This window comes from Myotis myotis, unplaced genomic scaffold (genome assembly GCF_014108235.1).
Source record: "Myotis myotis isolate mMyoMyo1 unplaced genomic scaffold, mMyoMyo1.p scaffold_m19_p_5, whole genome shotgun sequence".
Taxonomy (NCBI): Eukaryota; Metazoa; Chordata; class Mammalia; order Chiroptera; family Vespertilionidae; genus Myotis; species Myotis myotis.
The window spans coordinates 29620317-29640421 of NW_023416357.1; the positions used below are offsets into that span (position 1 = coordinate 29620317).

A 20105-nucleotide genomic window follows, 5' to 3' on the forward strand; every position below is an offset into this window, starting at 1 on the left:
TTTAAGCCTATCACGTTTTCAGTTTAATTACTAGGAGCTCATTACAATGCAGCCTGCCGTCCGAGAGGGGTCATGGGATTTGAGGAGAGCCGCCGGCGGGCCTGACCTATCCCGGTCTGGCAAGACTCGCTCGAGAAGAAATCCCATCAACCAGAGACCCTGAGATCTGGGTGAAAATGGGGAACCCAGACAATCTCAGACTGACTCCCCGTCCCCTTGTCCCTGAGCCCGAAAGATAAACCAGGCACAAGAGGCCGAGCGTTGAAGTGGAGGGAGGACAGAAATTGCAGCTGAAAAGAATTATTTCCCCAATATTAGGGGAAAGAAGGAAAATCAGCATTGAGGGGTATCCTTGCTACAAGGATGTTCTCAGGATGAAAAAATGTCCTCCAATCGCCAGACAGAAAAAAAATCAAGCCTGCAGGTGACTCGCGCAGGTGAACTAAGAAAGGAAAGCAGCTGATCTGCCCTCCTCCTCACACCACACAGAGCCAGAGGGGATGGGCCGCATCTGGGGGAGGTTCTGGGAGCTCTGTGCAGCCTCAGGACACAACTCCAGGACAACGTGAGAAGGCGAAACCCAGCCTGAGAACTCGTGAAGTCGGGAGCAAATGCTGTGAAGAAACAAGTCACAGAAAAGGAAAGAATGGTCCCCAAACTTGAAGAGAAGTTAGATGGAATCCCCCGGGGTGGTGGTGCTGTTTCTCACCTGCCTGGGACGAAGACAGGACCCCCTGCCCCCCACCGTGGGCAGATGTGACAGGCACTTCCACTCAGGTGAGCCCTCCAGTTTGAAATGCGCCCACTCCCAGGACCCCACCCTCAGAGTGCGCCCAGCGCCAACGGGGAAGTTCAGACACACGTGCCTGTGCCGCGCGCTGGGTGCAGGCATGTTTCTTTCTCAGGGAGTAAAAAGGACACGTTTTCTTCTGTGGGTTTTGGGGGCCTACTTGTGAGCAAGAGCATCTGCTCTGAAGCTGACCTGTCTGTCATCCTCTCATTTCCCGAATTAATAAGATTGTGTAGTAACCAGCTGCCATACAGGAATGCGGCCAGGGATTAGCCGCCGGTGCCGGCGAGGACTTCCCGTTCCTAAAGTGCAAAGTTTGTTGTTATTGTTTTTAAGGAGAAGCCTGGTCCCTGGCACCTTCCCGCCCCACTGGCCCTGCCTTTGTCGGAGGGAAATGCTCATGATCCGTGGTGCATCTCCAGTTTTGGAGAGATCGTGACTGAACCAGAGCCAGCTCTGGGGATCCTGGCTGCCTCCTCAGCAAGGGGCCTTCCAGAGTTCAGAGGTCACTCGGTGCCCCCCAAGTCTGGCCCTGAGCCCCGTGACCCTCGGTGCTATGTCTTTTGGTCACTGGATTCTGTCTTCCAAGAGGCCTACAGGTCACTGGGCACCGAGCTCCCCACCTCCCAGCTGCTATGGGAGCTTTGCTGGGCTGTAAAAGGCAAGAGGACCAAGCGAGGAGGCTGCCACCAATACAGTCTCTGCTATAGCCTGGCCTGGACAGCAAGAAGGACAGAAAACATGCATTTTATAGAAAAAAGCGACTTCTATGAATGGTGAATGCAGCTAGAGCCTTCAGGAGGGTGGCCCCAACGCCGCTGGCTTGAGGCTCCTGGGAATTCCTGGGGGCAGGAGAGGATGTCACCCCACCCCAGAGAAAGGCGTTTCCTCACCTGTGGCCCAGTCAAGGACAGAGAAGCGGGGCCAGACAGGGGCGGGGGCCACTGGCCTTCTACACCCAGCTCCTGGACACCCAGTCCGTTAGGAAAGAAGAAAAGACCATCAGCTCAGCTCTCTGTGGACATTCATAAACAATTAGGGAGAGTCCGGAGGGAGGGACACGTGCCCCGATCCTTTCCAGAGTCCACCAGGGAGGGGCCCTGAGGCCCGTGAGAAAGCAGACTCCCGGGGCAGCCCAGGACCTGCTGAGTCTGGTGTCTGGAGTGGGGCCCTGGGCCCTGCAGGGGTTCTTGTGCTGCCGATGTGTTCGGATGTCAGGACCACAAGCCACAGGGAGGGCAAGGCCTCCCAGGTCTCTTCCCAAAGCAGAGGGCAGCCCAATGTCCCAGGGCAGGGGGAGCATGTTGTCTCAGGAAGAGACAAGCTTGCTGTGCCCTTGCCTTGCAGCGTGCGAGGATCCGGGAGGCCAGCTGCTGCCGAGGGAGGACGGGGGCTCTCGGCCGCTGCCGCTGCCGTGTGGAAGCAGAGCTGGGCCGGGGTAGCCTCGCTGGACGCCCCCTTCCTCGCCCACATGAGGGCCCCGCCCAAGCTCAGGGAGACTCCCTGCAGGGGCTGTGAGTGAGGCCAGGATGTTGTTCTGCTGAGCAGCCAGGCAGGGCCCGGGGATCTCCAGGAACCCGGCCCTCCGCTCTCTCCCTCGGGTGGTCACCCTGTGGTGCCACTCACGACCTGTCCTCAGGCATGTGGCCACGTCCAGGCGCCAGCCTCCTGGGCCTCCAGGTTTCTCCATGAAGGTGGGAACTCCCTCTGTGGGCTTCCTGGGCAGCTCTGCTGGGGTGGGGTGAAGGGTTGCTGCCTCCACTCGACATGTGTGTGTTTGTGTGTATGTGTGTTTGTGTCATATATCGAAGGGGAAAGCAGGACCTGATCAGAATGCAAGCTGTGCAGCCGGCTGGGGGCCCTTGGAGGACCTGCAGGCCTGCAGGGGTGGGAGTGGGACCCCTAGCGGGTCCTCAGGTCCCAGAAGCATAGCCCACTGAAACCTGAACTTGCCAAGCATGCAGGGAGGCCTTGTAGTCATAGGTCACAGGCCAGAGGCCCTGGTGCCCGGAAGGTCCTGTGCTGGGCCTGGCACTCAGCCCCTTCGCCCGGCTGGAGAGGGCTGTCCACAGGGAAGAAGCAGGAGTGACACCAGGAGACCTCCTTGCTCGGGGAGCCCCCACAGTGACCAGTAATTACAAGTGAGCGAACAGGCCAGGGAGGGGTGAGGCAGCCTGACAGCTGGGGTGGGGCTGGATCAGAACCGGCAGGACCCAGCCTCCGAGCCAGCCACCTCCTCCGGCCTCGCCCAAGAATTCTTCCCGTGATGGGACAAGGTCTGCACAGGGCGCACAGCCTGGCAGGACAGCGCCCTGGCTCTGCCTCCCTCTCCTGCCCACTGGGATCCTGTCAGCTCATGAGACAGCGCTCCTCAGAATCTCAGAGAAGGCCTCTCCGTAAGCAGGACTTCGGTGGATGAAAACGATAATGATGCCAAACATTGCTTAAGCAGGAGTCCACTTCTGACAACATTCCAGCTATTTTGAAATCGGGCTTAATGTGGAGTTATCATATTTTTTCTGAGTCTTACAATAGAACAAAAGAGAAATGGACTCCAGTAGGCTGTGCGGGTGGGGCCTCTGCCTCGCCTCCTAAGATCCTGGCAAGGTTGATGGCCGAGGGGGCCCAGGGGCCAGCCGTGGGTGGGGAGACCTCTAGCCACGGTCCCCCGAAAGCTAGAATGTGGGCAGTGAGCTGGTTTCTCCAGGGAGCCCTGGAGACCCTGGCTTTAGAAGACTCTGTTCCTGGGAGGGGGTCATTCTCTGGGCAGGGGATGGGGAGACCCCTGAGGAGGGTGCACTCTGGCCAGGTCCTGAGGGGCAGCTGACAGCGGACTGGCCAGGCCACTTGAGCGGGACAGAGGGAAGCATCCACAGACTGGAAGTGGGCCTTGCTTCTTAAGCCCATGTCTGTCCTATGGCGCCAGATGGCCCCTCCTGCGGGGTTCCCTTCCCTCCTCTCCCCCGTGGGGTCCCACTCTCCCCTTCCCATGAGGTCCTGGCCCCTGACGCCCTCTCCCCTGCAGGCTTCCACCTGTCCCACAAGGTCACCAGCGTGGTCCCCGAGAGTGCACTGCTCATTGTGGTGGGCCTGGTGCTAGGAGGCATCGTCTGGGCAGCCGAACACATCGCCTCCTTCACACTCACACCCACCGTCTTCTTCTTCTACCTGCTGCCACCCATCGTGCTGGACGCCGGCTACTTCATGCCCAACCGGCTCTTCTTTGGCAACCTGGGCACCATCCTGCTGTACGCTGTCATCGGCACCGTGTGGAACGCGGCCACCACCGGCCTTTCCCTCTATGGCGTCTTCCTCAGCGGCCTGATGGGTGAGCAGGCACCCCGTCCACCTCGCGGGCTCTGCAGGGTGGGCTCCTCAGGATGGGCTCCTCAGGGTGGGCTCTGGGCAGCCCTATCTAAGGAAGCCCAGGGTGCAGAACACAGACCTAAAAAGCAGTGTTTCAGGTCAGCGAGAAATGTCACAGGCGGGTCCACTGAGCCCTCCTGGTTTGTTTAAAGTGAGGCTGAATGCATAACTGGCTGGTCCATGTGCAGCCCAGCATCCCCAGGCCAAGGTTATGTGTCCTGCTTGTGAATGAGGTCCTGTTGGACCAGGGTGGCCAGTAGGCTGGGCAGGTAGGAATAGTCCATCTGCTGTCCTTCCCCAGTGGCAGGGAGGTGGGGTCCAGCCCCACTCCCCTGTCCCTGAGCCCTCACAGGCAGCAAGGAGGCGGCCTCTCTGGCAGAGGCCCCCGGCCCCCATAAATGCCCACCTAAGCAAAACGTTTGGGTGTCCTTTCTACCCAAACCTTGGAGAAAAGGCCACACCCTTTCTATGCACTCAAAGCTACTCCCCTGCAGTTTGGTTATTTCATTCAGCCTTCAGCCCTGGCCTGGGGGACCTGTGAGGTGCACCCCACCCATCTGGGTGTCGGTCATTATCTTCCTGGGAAACTGGAGCAGGTGAGGCCAGTGGGTCACCTGAGGCCTCGCATAGATGTGTCTGCGCGGTGCAGCCCTACGTGCTGTTCTGTCTGGGGTTGCTGCGGCTGCCCTGTTGCATCATGGGTCTGCAGGTTTGCTGCCAGCACTGGGTAACCAGGGCAGTGAGAGGGTGAATGTGGGCACCCACGGGCACCTCTGGTGACAGAGGAGGTGCATTGAGAAGGAAGAACCAAAGGTCCCCTGACGAAGACTGTCTCCTCGCCCAGCACATTAGTCACCACAGGACTTTGTGCTTACCCCACGGGGCTGTGCTCCCTCAAGCCCCCCACTGTGGGCACCACCCCCTAGGCCCAGCCCCGAGAGACCTACCACGGTTGGCGATGCCCAACCTTGGACACACCTAAAATGGCATGGCCATCTCTGGGGGGGGGGGGCGGTGAGTCTCGGAGTTTAGAGTAGGGAACCCAGGACACAACTGGTCAGGCTGGGCATCAGCCCAGGTCATGGAACACAGTGGTGCCCAGGGGCCAACATGTCTGTTCTGCTCCTGGGTACACAGAGCTTGGAGCCAACGGAGCTAGGAAGGCAGGATCCGTCTGTGCAGACCAGTGGCTCAAGGCCCCTCGCACCCTTCTGAGGAAGGGTCAGCCCACACGTCCTGGGTCGCTGTCCAGGCGAGCCACTCAGGGACAGGCCCTGCAGAAGCTTGGGCGGGCAGCTGGAGATGCCCCTGAGGGGGGGAAGCCATGGGTCTTCTTGCCCAGGATGGAGAGAGGGGTTAGAACACGCAGTTGGGCGGCCGTGAGCCCATAGTCCAGTCCACAGAACTGTCCTGGCAGGGCCAGTGGGTGGTGGGCTCTCCCACCAGGGAGGAGGGCAGGCCCCAGGTCACATCCTGCTTGAAATGAGTGGCCGGCTTCTGGAATGCACCACTGGGTTGGTCAGCATCCTCCACAACTTGAGGCTGATGTTCAGGGAGGCCTTAAAGATTGATGGCCTGCAATGGAGAGTGTGAGTCTGGAAGCCCCTGGAGTTTGAACTGTGTTCTCACATCTGCCCACTGACAGTGTCTTGGGTGGAAAAGCAAAACCCATGACCCCCATTCTAAATGGGGCATTTAAAACTCACCGGGAGCCAGTGCTTTTAACACCTGTCACTTCTTCAGGACAGTGACCCTGGTGCCAGGCTGGGAAGCTTTAGGAACTGACAGAAAACTCCCTTGGGGGCGCCAACCTCTCTGCAGAGACCACTTTCCCTGAGGGGGCTCTGGGGCATGACTGGGCCCTGAGGAAGAGTGGGCTCCTGCAGACGCCTCTGTCCCAGAACGCAGGGCAACGTTCAGCCCACGTGTACTCAGCCTCTCCCACCCTCCCTCTGTCGTCCTGGCCCTGTAGGTGGGCCCCTGGGGTCCACTCTGGTTGGGGAGGGGACTCAATACCAATAGGGCAGCAGGAAGGCCCACAGCCAAGGCCCTCCTCCAACCAAGCCCAGCCAAGCCAGACAGGCACCCACATGCACCTCCCTGAGGTTGTGGGTTCGTCGCTGGGAGACGGGGTTTGCACATGATCTGGGACAGGAGATAACTCTGGGACGATTGCAAAGGGTGAAAGTGCACTTCAGCACAGTCTCTCCACCCAAGGGTGCCCAGGAACCCCCTGGGCAGGAGCCGTACAGAAGAAGGAAGCAGGGGCTGGCTCCACATGGACCCACTCCTTCCAGGGCCTCGCTCCTCCCCTCCCAGCACCCCCAGATGTGCCATTCATCTCCCTCCCCTCTTCTCTCCCCATCCCCCTGTAGCTGGTTCCCCTCCCAGGGTCCGGTGAAGCCTGCCCCACCCATCACCTCCTTTTAGGCCCGCCCTGGTTGTTCCAATCATGGCAGAGGCATCATTTCCCTGGGAGGCCTCCTCCCCACCAAACAAGCCCCCGATGTCTTCCCAGCACCTATGACCCTGCATCTGTACTCACGGTGACCTAGGCTGCAAACTCCCCTGCAAAGGGCCCGGGTCTGATGGAGTGTCTCATGGCCAGTCACCACCTGAGCCCCTCACCTGCCTGCAGTGAGCTCACCGGTGAGCCAGCCAGGAGTGGTCAGCCAGGCCCAAGGGAGACAAAGAAGAGAGCCAGGGCGGTCAGTCTCCTCTGGCTGGGCTGCTGCCTTTCTTGGAGGACTGTGGGAGCCCCTGAGGGAGGCTGGTCATCTGACCCAGGTTCCCACACCAGCCAGCCTGAGCCCTAAGAGTCAGAGGCCCCACCCTGAGGGTTCCCAGACCAGCAGCTGCCAGGCCAGCAGCCCGAGGCAGCCCCGGGAAGGCCAAGGATGTGCTCCTGCTTCCGCTCCCCATAGCTCCTCTTCTCTCCAGGTCCTGGTAGCCAGGGGACGCCGCAGGGACCCTTGCTCGCCTGGCCCTCTAGGTCCTCCCTGATGCCCCGCTTGTCTCCCAGGAGACCTGAACATCGGGCTGTTGGATTTTCTCCTGTTCGGCAGCCTGATCGCTGCTGTGGACCCGGTGGCCGTGCTGGCGGTGTTTGAGGAGGTTCATGTCAACGAAGTCCTGTTCATCATTGTCTTTGGGGAGTCGCTGCTGAATGATGCTGTCACTGTGGTGAGAGAGTGGGGGAGGGTCCTGGCCGTGCCACAGAGCAGCGTTTCAAAGCTGTTGGGGGGGGGGGGACCCTATTTATTCCCCGGGCATCATCGTGTCCCTCGGTGAAGTCGGCACGCAGAGAGCCTGCTGAGATCGCCCACAGAGCCTGAGTCTGCTCATTGGCCCCAACAGCCCAAAGGCCTCGTGGTCCAAGGCATTCCGCAGGCCAGCTCCTTCTGCTGGGCCTTTTCCTCCACTAACCCTGAGGCTGGCTTTTGTAATGCGATTTCTTCATTCTTTGCTTCATGGTTCTTGGTAACTCCCCCCCCCCCCCACTCCCCACCCCCACACACACTTTATTCTTTCATGGGTGATGATTTTTTAAACATATATTTTTATTGATTTCAGAGAGGAAGGGAGAAGGAGAGAGAGATAGAAAGATCAATGATGAGAGAGAATTATTGATCGGCTGCCTCCTGCATGCCCCACACTGGGGATCAAACCCAAAATCCAGGCATGTGCCCTGACTGGGAATCAGACCGTGACCTCCTGGTTCATAGGTCGACGCTCAGTCACTGAGCCACACCAGCTGTTGAAATCCCACGGTCTCTGTTCCCAGAACAGGGGGTCTTTAACTCTGGATCCACAGTTGGGCTCTCCTTCCTGATTTTCCAAAGAGAATGCATATGTAAACAAGCAAAATCTCACCGTATTTATTTATTTATTTTTTTGAGAAGGGGGGTGGGGGAATCAGGGGACAGTGATTGTGTGCTCAGGAAGGTGGTTTTCCCTCAGAGAGATGGTGCCAGGGAGCTGGGCAGGGCCCGTGGGTGGGCAGGGGCTGGAGGCCAAGTTACCACTATGAGAAGTGAATGGAAGGTTCCTGAAATGTGAGGAACTGTCTCAGCATGTGGCCATCTTGCAGTTCTCAAAACCCATCCCCAAATGGGGCCCTGACCTCCCTGGAAGGGAATGTCTCTCTGAGCGGCTCTAGGCCTGGCTGCCTGCCCTGCCCACCGTCCCCCACCTGGGCCCAGACCCAGTGGGACCTGGAATTCCCTGTTTGCTCTAAAAGTGCCTGTGGCTTCTCTAAGAATTTCTCGTCCTGATGTCTCTTCAGGGTTCAGGAGATTGAAGGGCCTAAGGGTGGATTGCACCAGATTCCTCTGCCGCAGATGAGATAGTCTCAGGGAATTAAACGTAATTGGAGATGAGATGCAATCAGAAACACCCTGCACGGGCCCTCAAGGCTGGGGCTCTTCTGTCCTGAGCGCTGTGTCTCTGTAGAGGCAGGAGCTCCTGCTGCAGCCGGGAGTTCTCCCCTCTCCCTCCCACCTGGGTTTTCACAAAGAAGCGGGGCAGGCCGAGGTCTGCTTCCAGCACCCTTCACGCGTGTGCCCGCCTCGGTGCACGGCACCTGTGGGGCTGCGTTTGTATGCACAGTTTTATTCACCCGCCCTTTGGGGGTCCTGGAGAGCACAGACTTCGGGGCACAGAGAGAAGTTTCCTCCCGAGGGGCCTGCAGCCCCCGCCCCCCCGCCCCCCAGGGAGCATCTCAGCCTCCTTGGGGTGGAGCCCGGTGCATCGTTTAGGGGAGCTCGGGCTCAGAAAACACAGCTGTCTCCACAACTGAGGCCTAGGATAAGGTTTCTGGGCGTTTTATCTGAACGTCTTGGTGGGATAAGGTTTAAAGATCAACATGCGAAGATGCCAGGGTGTGTGATCCCACATCAGGGGGCAACATAACAGCAAACTCGCCAAGGATGAAACTCTGGGTTTGTCTTGGAAAATGAAATTGAACGCAGTGGCTTAGTTTTGTGGCCGCCCCTGTTTTGCCCAGAGTCGGAAGGGGCCAGGTTGCTCCTGAAGGCCCTCGTTCCTTCCAGAATGTCCTGCCTCCCAGGTCCCACCTGCTGGCTCATCGCTGGCCTTCGTCCTAGTGACCATTACTGCCCTGGGAGGACTTCCCTGCCAACGGGTTGCAGGCTCCTAAATCATGGCTGCCCCAAGCTCCTCTCTCCAGCCCTAAGTCCCGAAAGGCCTGGGGCCCAGGACGGGGAGGGTCAGTGCTGATGGAGGGCTGACCCATGGGTGGTTTGCCTCTCTGTCCTCCAGGTCCTGTACACCGTGTTTGAATCATTCGTGGCGCTGGGTGGCGACAACGTGACTGGCGTGGATTGCGTGAAAGGCATAGGTGTGTGGCTGCGGGGTCCACATGTCAGGGGAATGCCAGGGGAGCGTCTCTTTCTCCGGAATGTGGGCAGCCTCTTGGCAGCGCCTCTGTGGACTATGGAGCTGGGCGGGGTCAGGCATTGGCACCAGGCCTGCCCCTGGGACCCATAGCCTGACAGTCCTTTCCGTCCACAGTGTGTTTCACAAACACGATTTTATGAGGGGCCAGCCACCCTGGGAAACCCGGGGGTCATTGCCCGTTAGACCCACGAGAATATGGGGAACAAGGGATATGGTGGATGATGTGGGTCCTGGTGTCCGGGGGGTCCTACGTGCTTCTATGGGCCGGGATAGTGACAGCCTGGCTGTGCCTGCAGGCGCAGGGCTTGGTCCTTGCTGCAAACATAGACCCGATGGCCTCTGGTCACAGTGCTCCTTCTGTGATGGGGGAGGGGAGCGGGGCCTCTGTGGGCTGCAGGACTGCCTCCTCCCCAGCTTTCCAAGCTGAGGCTTGAGGAGTCCAGTCCTCTCTTCCAGAGAACGGGCCTCTTGTTTGCTGAGCTGTTGGCGCTTCTGTGGGGGGGGTTACCAGGCAACTGCCATGAGGAATGGCCTGGAAGGAAGGCCAGCCCGACCAGCCTGGCCCACGCCACATGAGTCAGGCCACGCCGAGGCCACAAAGGGCCATTTAGGCAGCTCAGCGTTACGTCCTGCCCCTTGCAGTGTCCTTCTTCGTGGTGAGCCTGGGGGGCACGCTGGTGGGGGTCGTGTTCGCTTTCCTGCTCTCCCTGGTGACCCGCTTCACCAAGCACGTGCGCATCATTGAGCCCGGCTTCGTGTTCGTCATCTCCTACCTGTCCTACCTCACCTCCGAGATGCTCTCCCTGTCGGCCATCCTGGCGTAAGTCCTCCCTGGCTCACCCAGGCCCCAGAGCCGGAGCACACCCTGCGGCCCTGCTGGGGGGGGGGGGGGAGGGGTGCTGTGGAGGAAGAGGGCCGACCTGGGGAGCGGGACCCACCCAGATACGGGGGAGGCAGGAGTGGCGCCTGCTCCCGAGCCCTGCCGGAGGCACAGCCTTCCCCAGCCCCTTCTCCAGCCCACTGTCTGCTGGCCCACTTCCCAGCCTGATGGAAAGTCACTGTGGGGGCCAAGAATTTGATCTGTTTAGCTTTTTAAATAGGGAGTTGGAGTTCTGATGCAATTGTCAGAGCTGGCCCACACCCGCCCCTCCCTCCCGGGTCTGCCCTGCCCCTCCCCTTCGAGCCCGCCCACCCACCGGCTTAGACAGAAACAGGCAGCCTGCTCTGCAGCCTAGGGTTCCGGTCCCAGAGGCTCATATCAGATGGCAGTGATGTTGGGGTACTGGAGCTGGGCATGGGCCAGCTCAGGGCCCTGGTCCCCAGTAGGAACCCTGAGCTCATGGAGAGAAGGGCTGACCAGGGAGGTGGCTGTCTATCCAGGACACAGAGGCCTGGAGGTGCTGCCAGGGGACAGCAAGCGCTAGGTCTTGGGAACAGCCCCACCAGGTCAAGGGGGAGCAGCGTGTGGCCCTTGGCCTCACGGCATGTCGTCCCATCCCCCAGCATCACCTTCTGTGGCATCTGCTGTCAGAAGTACGTGAAGGCCAACATCTCGGAGCAGTCGGCCACCACCGTGCGCTACACCATGAAGATGCTGGCGAGCGGGGCCGAGACCATCATCTTCATGTTTCTGGGCATCTCGGCGGTGAACCCCGAATACTGGAAGTGGAACACGGCCTTTGTGCTCCTGACGCTGGTCTTCATCTCCGTGTACCGAGCCATCGGTGAGGGCGTGGCGGGGTGGGGGTGTGGGAGGGGGCGATGGAGGTGTGGTAGTGGGCGATGGAGGTGTGGTAGGGGGGTAACAGGGTGGGGATGGGGAGGACCATGGATGAGAGGGGATGTGGGTCCCATGGGGACCATGGGAGATGGTGGGGGACAATGGGGATGGGGCACAATGGGGGGTGATGGGGTGGCATGATGGGGGAAGAGAGACTTTGGAGATGATGGGAAAATGGTGGGAGGACAACACTGGGGAGATCATGGTGGGTGACTTAGGGACTGGCTGTGGGGAGTCCATGGGCTCCAGGGCCTCGGCGTTTGCCCCCACTCAGTGAGGGTAGTTTCAGGAGCCCCTGATGAGCCTCAGACTGTCAGGAGTCCTCAGTGAAGGTCCAGGCCTTCTTGTGGCCTTACCACAGTGAGACTAAGGTCGGGCAGCTGGGGGTCAGGGTGGAAGGGTCGGAACCCAGGGGAACCCATTTGGTTTCCCACTGACTCCCTCTGGATGTGGCAGAGTGACTCAGGGACAGTGTGGTCACCGAGGAAAGGAAATGGCATGTGTGAGGCAGGAGTCACCATCTCTAGTGTGTGGTGCCTTGGAGACCTAGGTGGGGGCTAGTGGGGGCGAGAGAGGCTCCAAGTGATCACACCTGCTCCCCCCCCCCCCCCCCCAGTCCTTGGGGACTAAGGGCTCAGGGAGCGGATGTCTTGGTGGGGTTGGGTCGCTCTCTTCCTGCTGCCCTCAGCAGCGGCCTTTGGCCCTGGAGCTGCCTCAGGCATCAAGAGGGCAAGGCTTCAGCCAGTGCAGCCTTAGCCCCACTGAGAACTGAGAATCTCAGAGCTGCCCAGACACTGTAAACCTGGAGTGTTCGAAGTGTCCACAGAGACAGGCCCGGGGCCAAGATGGAACAAGGGACGGGGTGAACAGGGCCAGAGGGTGGAGTGTTCACCATCCCCTGTGCTAGATGCTGCTGTCACCTGTCACCACCCTCCATCCTAGGAGGGATTCCTAAATGTTCCCTCTCAAGTGCAGCAGCAGCCTGAGAAGGTGATCGCGGGGCACACGGCCCCCTGTGGAAGCTGAGTGCACGTCTGGTCCCTCAGGTGTCGTGCTGCAGACCTGGATCCTGAACCGGTACCGGATGGTGCAGCTGGAGATCATAGACCAGGTGGTCATGTCCTATGGCGGCCTGCGGGGCGCTGTGGCTTTTGCCCTGGTGGTCCTTCTGGATGAGAACAAGGTCAAGGAGAAGGACCTCTTTGTCTGCACCACCATCGTCGTCATCTACTTCACAGTCATCTTCCAGGTAGCCCTCAGCTGGGGACCAGCCGCACCTTGCTGTCCTCCTTCAGTCCTCCATGCCCGACCCACCGGCCACAAGGGGCAGGCCCCACCATCACCGTGTCTCCAAAGAGCCTTTCCGAGCTCCAGGCCCTAATTGGATTTTATAATTTTAGTAACTAGGAGCTGTTTTGTAGGTTTTCATGTGGCCCCACAGGGGACACAGCACAATTTGGCTTAAAAATGTCCTTCCTTAGCCATCACTAGTTAAGGGAGCCCCAGTTAATATTTTATCACCCCACTTGGCCTTGCTTTAGGCTCATCTGAGGAGCTGAATTTGGGCTCTCAGGAGACAGCAATACACCCACAGGGGCTGTTGTGGGGGCTCCTCTCTGCAGGGACGGTCACAGATAAGGGTGGCCCATTTCGCCCTCTGTGGGTGTGGGTGGGTCGGGTGTGGATTCACACATGGGGGCCCAGTGGGCTGGGTGTGGGGTGCAGTGACGTCTGCCCCGGCTGTCAGGGTCAGTGTACTCCATTCTCCCAGGGCCTGACCATCAAGCCCCTGGTGCAGTGGCTGAAGGTGAAGAGGAGTGAGCACCGTGAGCCCAAACTCAACGAGAAGCTGCATGGCAGGGTAGGCGGGTGGGGGCTGGGGGCGGGGCAGGGGAAGAGTACTGGGGGGAGGGGGAGGCATGGGGAGAAGCACAGGGAGGCCCTCACGTGACAGCAACCCTCCTGTCTGTTTTGGAAAGGCTTTCGACCACATCCTCTCAGCCATCGAGGACATATCAGGGCAAATCGGACACAATTACCTCAGAGACAAGTAAGTGGCTGGCGCTGCCCCTGGCGGGAACCTGGGGAGGCATTTTGCCTCAGCTGTTTGTTTCCCTCCCTCTTCCTTTAGTCAAAGACTGAGTATAGGACCCTCAGGGGAGAAAGAATGCCGCCTTTTACCTTAAATCTAACCCCACAAAACCCCAATTACAGAAGAACCCTGCACTCAAAGGACCCACAATGCCTGGGTTTCCTTCCTTCACCTGGGACCCCTCCTGCCCAGGGTGTCCCCCTGCCCAGTGCACTGAGCCTCTTCTAGAAGCTTCTTTCCAAGTCGGGCCCAGTCACGTCCTATTCTAACCCAAACAACTGGTCACTGTTCTAATTGTGTTGAGTTTTAAAACTCCTTCTGGGCAGCCTGGTTCTAAGTGTGAGAGAGAACCAGGGGTTGGGGTGGGGTGCAGGGGTGGCCTTCTCCCCTGGCCTTCGCCTCACACAGGTACAATGTGCCCGTCACTGTAGCCAGAGCGCGGGGCCCCTGCCCTTGCCTGGCCCCTCTGTCCTCAGCCCACCTTTCTGGAGGGTTGTGTAGTGACTTGGAAAACTCTCTACAATATCGAATTAAATGAGAAAACAGAACCCACAATTTTATATACATTCTAATGACAACTGTCCTCAGATAGAAAGGTAAGAACGAAGAACAGAATTGTGAAATCGGTATGATTGTCATTTATTGCTTTTATTTTAAAATTTGCCGTTGTGGTTGCTATAAATAGTAAAAAAAAAAAAAAATCTCTGGAGAAAGAGGCCTTCTGTGCCCACCCAGCTCTGGGAGACCATGTTCAGTGAGTCTGGGTAGGAGGTTGGGAATGCCCTGCCCATCCTCCCCGGGCTCGCCCACAGCCCACCGGGTGCTGACACTGTCTGGTTCCATCCCCCAGGTGGTCCAATTTTGATAGAAAATTCCTCAGCAAGATCCTTATGAGAAAGTCAGCCCAAAAGTCACGAGATCGAATTCTTAATGTTTTCCATGAGCTCAACTTGAAGGACGCCATCAGCTACGTGGCCGAGGTACCAGACACTCCACATCTGCTCTGTGTTGGAGGTGGGGGCTGATGCAGGACCCGGACGTGGGACGGGGACAGCCATTGGGTCTTCCGCACCCAAGAACATGGGGTGGGTGGGGAGGTAGTTTCGGGTGGCACTGCTATTCTTTTGTTGTTGTTGTTGTTAATCCCCACCCGAGGATATTTTTTCCGTTGATCTTTAGGGAGTGGAAGTAGGGGGAGAGAGAGAAACATCAATATAAGGGAGACATATTGATTGATAGCCTCCTGTATGCATTCCAAATGGGACCAGGGATCAAACCTGCAACCCAGATACATGCCCTTGACTGGAAATCGAACTTGTGACCCTTCAGTTCACTGGCTGATGCTCTAACCACTGGGAACACTGGCCAGGGCACACTGTGCTGTTCTTAATGGTCCACCACAACTCTATGTGAGGCTCATGGGTCCTTCAGCACCCCAGGAAAGGGTCATGTCACAGCTCCTCACTCACAGGAGGCTGAGGCATAGAATCTTCCCCCATGACTCTGTAGCAGCGGTCGCCAACTGGTGGTCCGTGAGGTCTGAGAGGTTGGCGACTGCTGCTCTGTAGGACACTCTATGGTGCTGGTGGGTCGGTCGGACCTCTGAGACCAGGTAGGGAATTATGGGGCTATGGCTCCCAACATAAATGCACACACATACATGCATGCACACCCAGGCACATGCAGACATATGTGTGTGCATGTGCACACACACACGCAGGGGGAAGCAGCAAGGATGTCTTCTCGAGTCCCAGGGGATAAGTATGGAACAGACCGATGGACAGGCTGTGGTTTAGAAGTGGCCTCCTCAACATCTCTTTGTCCCTCCAAGTGAACGATTCTCCTGCACTCACAGAGCTCCCTGCATTCTCGGGGTAAATGGGTCCACCCCCGGGTCTCTGAACAGGGTCTCCACCCGCAAGCATCCAGGGGGTGGCATCAATGAGCAGGGCTCAAGAAGCACGTGGGTGGACTGCATGGTGACACCCAGCATCTCGCTGTTTCTGATACCACCTCCCTAATGGCAGCCTCCAGCCCCTGACAGGACTCAGGATGTGTCAAATGGGACAGGAGTCATGGTGGGTCTCAGGTCTAACTCCACTCCTCATGGGACACGCAGTCTGGCTGGCCTCTTCCCCAGTGGCCACACACCTCCTGGCCGTGCTTCCTAGCTTCTCAATGCACACATGTGACCATCACATGGCCATCACATTCATCACCAGGCCACCTCTGCAATATGCATGTCTCCGTGCATGCCCCGTGGGTCCCAAAGTCACCTGGCGCCCTGCACAGGCCTGGGTCTAGGCAAGTCCTGAGCTTGCTCCTCCCCTATCCCCAGTGTGTGGCCTGTAACAGTGACTTCCAGGCCACCCAACACAGCCTTGCTGGACACTGCTGCCCACAATGACACCCAACATTCACAGCAGCAGGGTCACTTTAGACCCCGGCCCCTGCCTCCTCTGAGGGGCTCTGACCAGGAGTCCCTGCCTTGCTCTGATCCCTCAGAACCTGCAGATTTCATGCCTTCCCTTTGTCCTTTCCCATGCAGCTGGGGTCTGCATAGAGCCTGGTGAGCTGGGAGTCTCAGCAAACCTGGTGGCCTCAACACAGAGATGGAGTTAGGGGACCGGAAGCATCTGTTTGTTCAGAGAGAAAATTACTGCTGCCTCTGCAGGGCTCCTCAACCCCCCCCCACCCCACACACACACCCCACACACTCAGATGCCCAGGTTACTCAGAGGGACCAGGTGCTCCTGGCAGAGGAGCTGGGGGCCATCGGGAGATATGGAGAGGGGTCCCTAAACCATCACTGAGACAATACCACCTCAATCCCACTCCATAGAAACCCAACCCACATGCTCCAGACCCCCAGACCCCATGGGGGTGATGCAGGCTCCTGACAAGGTCCCCAGCCTTACCTCTGCCTGCTGCTCCCCACCCCTGGTCAGGCCTGCTCAGATGGCACCAGCGGGTGGCCTGTGCACCGTGCTGTCTGCCGTCAGCAGGTTGGCCCCACCTAGCCACCCTTCCCAGCTCCAAGCCCCTCTCCTAAGGGGCGTCCCCACCCCATAGCCTAGCCCCCACCCCCAGAAGCCAGGATGTGACTTTGGTTCCCATCAGGCTCTGCTCTGTGTGGTCTGTCTGAAGGTTCAATCCTGAGGATTCCTTTCTTGGAGAAACAAGGACAGCTGGTTTGGACCCCCAGTAGGGACAGGGGTCACCTTCCTAATCCCATGGGGATCTGTCATGCTTTCCCAACATTCCCCAGGTGCCACTGAGGTGCCGTGTCCTTCACACCCAATTGTGTCTTCACTTTCCTCTTAACACAATGGCTAACTGCGCTCAGCTCAAGCAAGGCCTTGGCTACCGTCTCTGAAATCTCCGCTCTCCAGGTGCTGTAGGCTTCCCAGGCCCTGTCCACTCTGTCCCAGTGCCTGGGCTGGCCTGGGGTGCTCCCTGTCCTGGCTTATGCAGGCATATCCTCTCGCAGGGAGAGCGCCGTGGGTCCCTGGCCTTCATTCGCTCCCCCAGCACGGACAACATGGTCAACGTAGACTTCAGCACACCACGCCCCTCCACTGTGGAGGCCTCCGTCTCCTACCTGCTGTATGTGCCCCAGTCTGCCCAGGCTTCCCCCTGGGAGAGGCCACCCCTCACCAGGGCACCTCTCACCATGCCCTGGAGGCTGCTGCGGGCAGGAGACGGGTGGGGGTGACGGTATTCCCTGCTCAGTACTTCCCAGGTCTTCCTGATCACAGCCACACCAGAGGTGTGGACAGACATCAACCAATGGGCATCTTGTGGGGTCAGTCTGACCAAAACCCCCCAGGAGAGGACTCCCAGGATCAGCCCTCTTGGCAGTGGCTGGTGCCCAGGCCAGAGGGCACGGGGCAGGAGGGGCAGACACGGAGAGCAATGGAACTCTCAGACACTCTGCGTCCTCCCATGTAGGAGGGAGAATGTCAGCGCGGTGTGCCTGGACATGCAGTCCCTGGAACAGAGAAGGAGGAGCATCCGCGACACAGAGGACATTGTCACTCACCACACGCTGCAGCAGTACCTGTACAAGCCCCGGCAGGAGGTGGGCTTGCCAGCGAGTGGGGGCTCCTGTCCAGAGCCCTTCGGGATCCTGACCAGAGAAAGAGCCTTGGGTGGGGGCACAGGTCCTCCTCTCTTCTCGCTGAGCAAAGGGAGAAATCCTTGTCTTTAGGGCAGACACTGCTCAGGTTGGAGGGTTAGGGCTTGGCCTACCAACCAGGTGGTCCCGGGCTCTGGAGTCCTGGGGGTCTGTCGGGCCAACTTCACAGGGAGCCTGCCATGGGGCTGCCCTCCACAGTGAGGTTAGGTGCCTCCAGCTCTGCAGGTCACCACCTGTCCCTGTCACCTCCCCCTTCCCCAGTACAAACATCTCTACAGTCGACACGAGTTAACTCAGGACGAAGATGAGAAGCAAGACAAGGAGATCTTCCACAGAACCATGAGGAAGCGCCTGGAGTCCTTCAAGTCGACCAAGCTGGGCATCAACCAGAACAAGAAGGCGGTCAAACTGTATAAGCGAGAGCGTGCCCAGAAGCGGGTAAGGGTGCTGAGCGAGGGACCACGGGGCAAGGGGGACCGCGGGTGGGGGGGGTTGGTAGGGCATGGGGCTCTGTGCGAGGCGTGTGGGGTTGAGGTCACCATGGGACCATGCTGCTCAGTGTTGGAACCACCAAGGCACCCCCTTTAGGGACAGGTCTGGGCAAGGAGGGGATCTGGGCTGGGGACCAGTGGGTCTCCCAGGGACAATCTGCAGTCAGGGCCCCGTGGCCACTGTTCCCTTACCTGTAAGCGGTTTCGTTCTGTTTTTCAGAGAAACAGCAGTATTCCTAATGGGAAACTGCCAATGGAGAACCCCATACACAATTTCACCATTAAGGAAAAAGGTACCGATGGGGCCTTGGCAGAAATGCCTTCAGCAGGGACTCAGGGACGTGTGCAAGGGGCCTGGCAGGGTGCAGAGGGCTGTCCTTGGAGGGAGATCCTCCGCCCAGCATCCAGGACCCTCCTCTGGGGGCTGCTGCCCTGCTTGTCAGGGTGGCAGTGCCACGGGACTTAGGGGCATTGGACCAGGGCCTTTTGTGTTCCCAGCCCGTTTCCCTTTCTGCCCTTTCTTTGCCACCAGATTTGGAACTTTCAGACCCAGAAGAGAACCCCAACGATGCTGATGAGATGAGTGGGGGGATTGAGTTCCTGGCGAATGTCACCAGGGACACAGCAACAGACTCGCCCTCAGGTGAGGGGCTAGGGTGGCCCTCTGCGGCCTAGGATGTAAAGGCGGTCATTGGGCAGGGACGGAGGACCATAGGACTGTGGCTGTGCAGCTGCACATGGCAGGTTGGGGGCCTCTGCTCTGAGAGAAGGGAGCTGTCACCTGTCCTGCCCATGGTGTGGGGAGGGAGAGCATGAGGTAGAGGGCCTGAAACCCCTAAGGCACATGACCCTGACCTTCCAGGTGATGGCTGTAGGACGCGCTGGTGTCTGACCCCTGAGCACCACCCTAATCCTGCAATTCTGGGTACACCTGGAAAGCTGATCAGCCACTGCCCTTTCTCCTAGGAATTGACAACCCTGTGTTCTCCCCGGATGAGGACCTGAGCATCCTGTCCAGGGTGCCACCCTGGCTGTCTCCCGGGGAGACAGTGGTGCCCTCCCAGAGGGCCCGCATGCAGATCCCCCACTCTCCCGACAACTTCCACCGCCTGGGTCCCTTGCGCCTCAGCAGCAAGTCCGTGGACTCCGTCCTGCTGGCTGAGGGCCCCAAGGAGCAGCCTCACACCACTCCGCCTGAGTCCACGCACATGTAACGCTCCTCGCCCTTCCCGGCCCCTAACTCCTGCTCTTTCCTCAGGCATCTGCCTCTCTCTTGGCCCTGGACCTGAACCTCTGCCGACTTTCTCTAGCAGCTGCTCTTCCTCTTGCTAAGCCTGTGCCCTCAAGCCTCTTGTTCTGGCTGAACATTTCTTAGGACCCGTCTCAGGCTCTGCTTCTCCAGCTGGGACGTCGGGATCCAGAGCTGTCTGAGGGTTTGGCTGTTTCACCCCACTGACTAGAATTTACTCTTAGATTGTCAGTTTGATCACTAACTACTCTGAGATAAGTGTTTAGTCTGGGCAGTCAGTCCATGAATGTAAGTCCCGAGCTCAGAGGAGACTGGGCATGGGCTGGGCTGGGGTGCTGTGTGGACAGAGAGCATCTGTTTTCCTCCCTGAAGGCCCTGGGAAAAGCCCACCTGACAGGAGTGAGTTCAGGAGAGAAGCAGCTGGTCCCTTTTACCCTCGTACAGAAAGGAGTGCAGCTGGTGTGCCCACATCCTTGCTGCAGGCCCGGGGTTGGGGGGTGGGCAGGACGGGGGCTCCTGGATCAGAGAGGAGGGAGGGGAGAAGGCAAGGAGAGAGTGGTGGGCAAGGATGGTGGGCGAAGGACAAGGCCCCCATTCGGTAGATGCTGCAGGGGTGCTGTTGCTGGGTCCCCGCTGTCCCCACTTTGCCCTCTGCTGGGAAAGGGCTTCACCCCCTTGGGCAGGGTTTTGGCCTTACTTCACGTGTGCCTTGAGTGTTTGGTGGGAACTTGGGAGGAAAAGGAAAACTAGACTTTCCCAAGCACAGGTTGGGCAGACTCAC

At 58.8% G+C, this 20105-nt stretch overlaps 1 protein-coding gene across 4 annotated transcripts in view; it reads left to right on the plus strand.

Annotated features, from left to right (window-relative positions):
• The window catches only part of SLC9A3 (solute carrier family 9 member A3), a 46850-nt gene that overhangs the window by 26105 nt on the left and 640 nt on the right, over positions 1-20105 (plus strand). Inside the window, exons 2-16 of one of the 4 annotated variants that reach the window (XM_036308463.1) lie at positions 3816-4118; positions 7179-7339; positions 9437-9515; positions 10217-10394; positions 11078-11298; positions 12401-12603; positions 13126-13215; positions 13334-13404; positions 14297-14426; positions 16937-17052; positions 17398-17527; positions 17846-18022; positions 18296-18368; positions 18608-18718; positions 19042-19285. In XM_036308463.1, coding sequence (XP_036164356.1) covers positions 3816-4118; positions 7179-7339; positions 9437-9515; positions 10217-10394; positions 11078-11298; positions 12401-12603; positions 13126-13215; positions 13334-13404; positions 14297-14426; positions 16937-17052; positions 17398-17527; positions 17846-18022; positions 18296-18368; positions 18608-18718; positions 19042-19285 — 2287 coding nt within the window. Of the gene's footprint in view, positions 1-3815; positions 4119-7178; positions 7340-9436; positions 9516-10216; positions 10395-11077; positions 11299-12400; positions 12604-13125; positions 13216-13333; positions 13405-14296; positions 14427-16936; positions 17053-17397; positions 17528-17845; positions 18023-18295; positions 18369-18607; positions 18719-19041; positions 19449-20105 lie in introns of those variants that run through there. The other 3 variants (XM_036308464.1, XM_036308465.1, XM_036308466.1) reach the window with 3 other exon arrangements.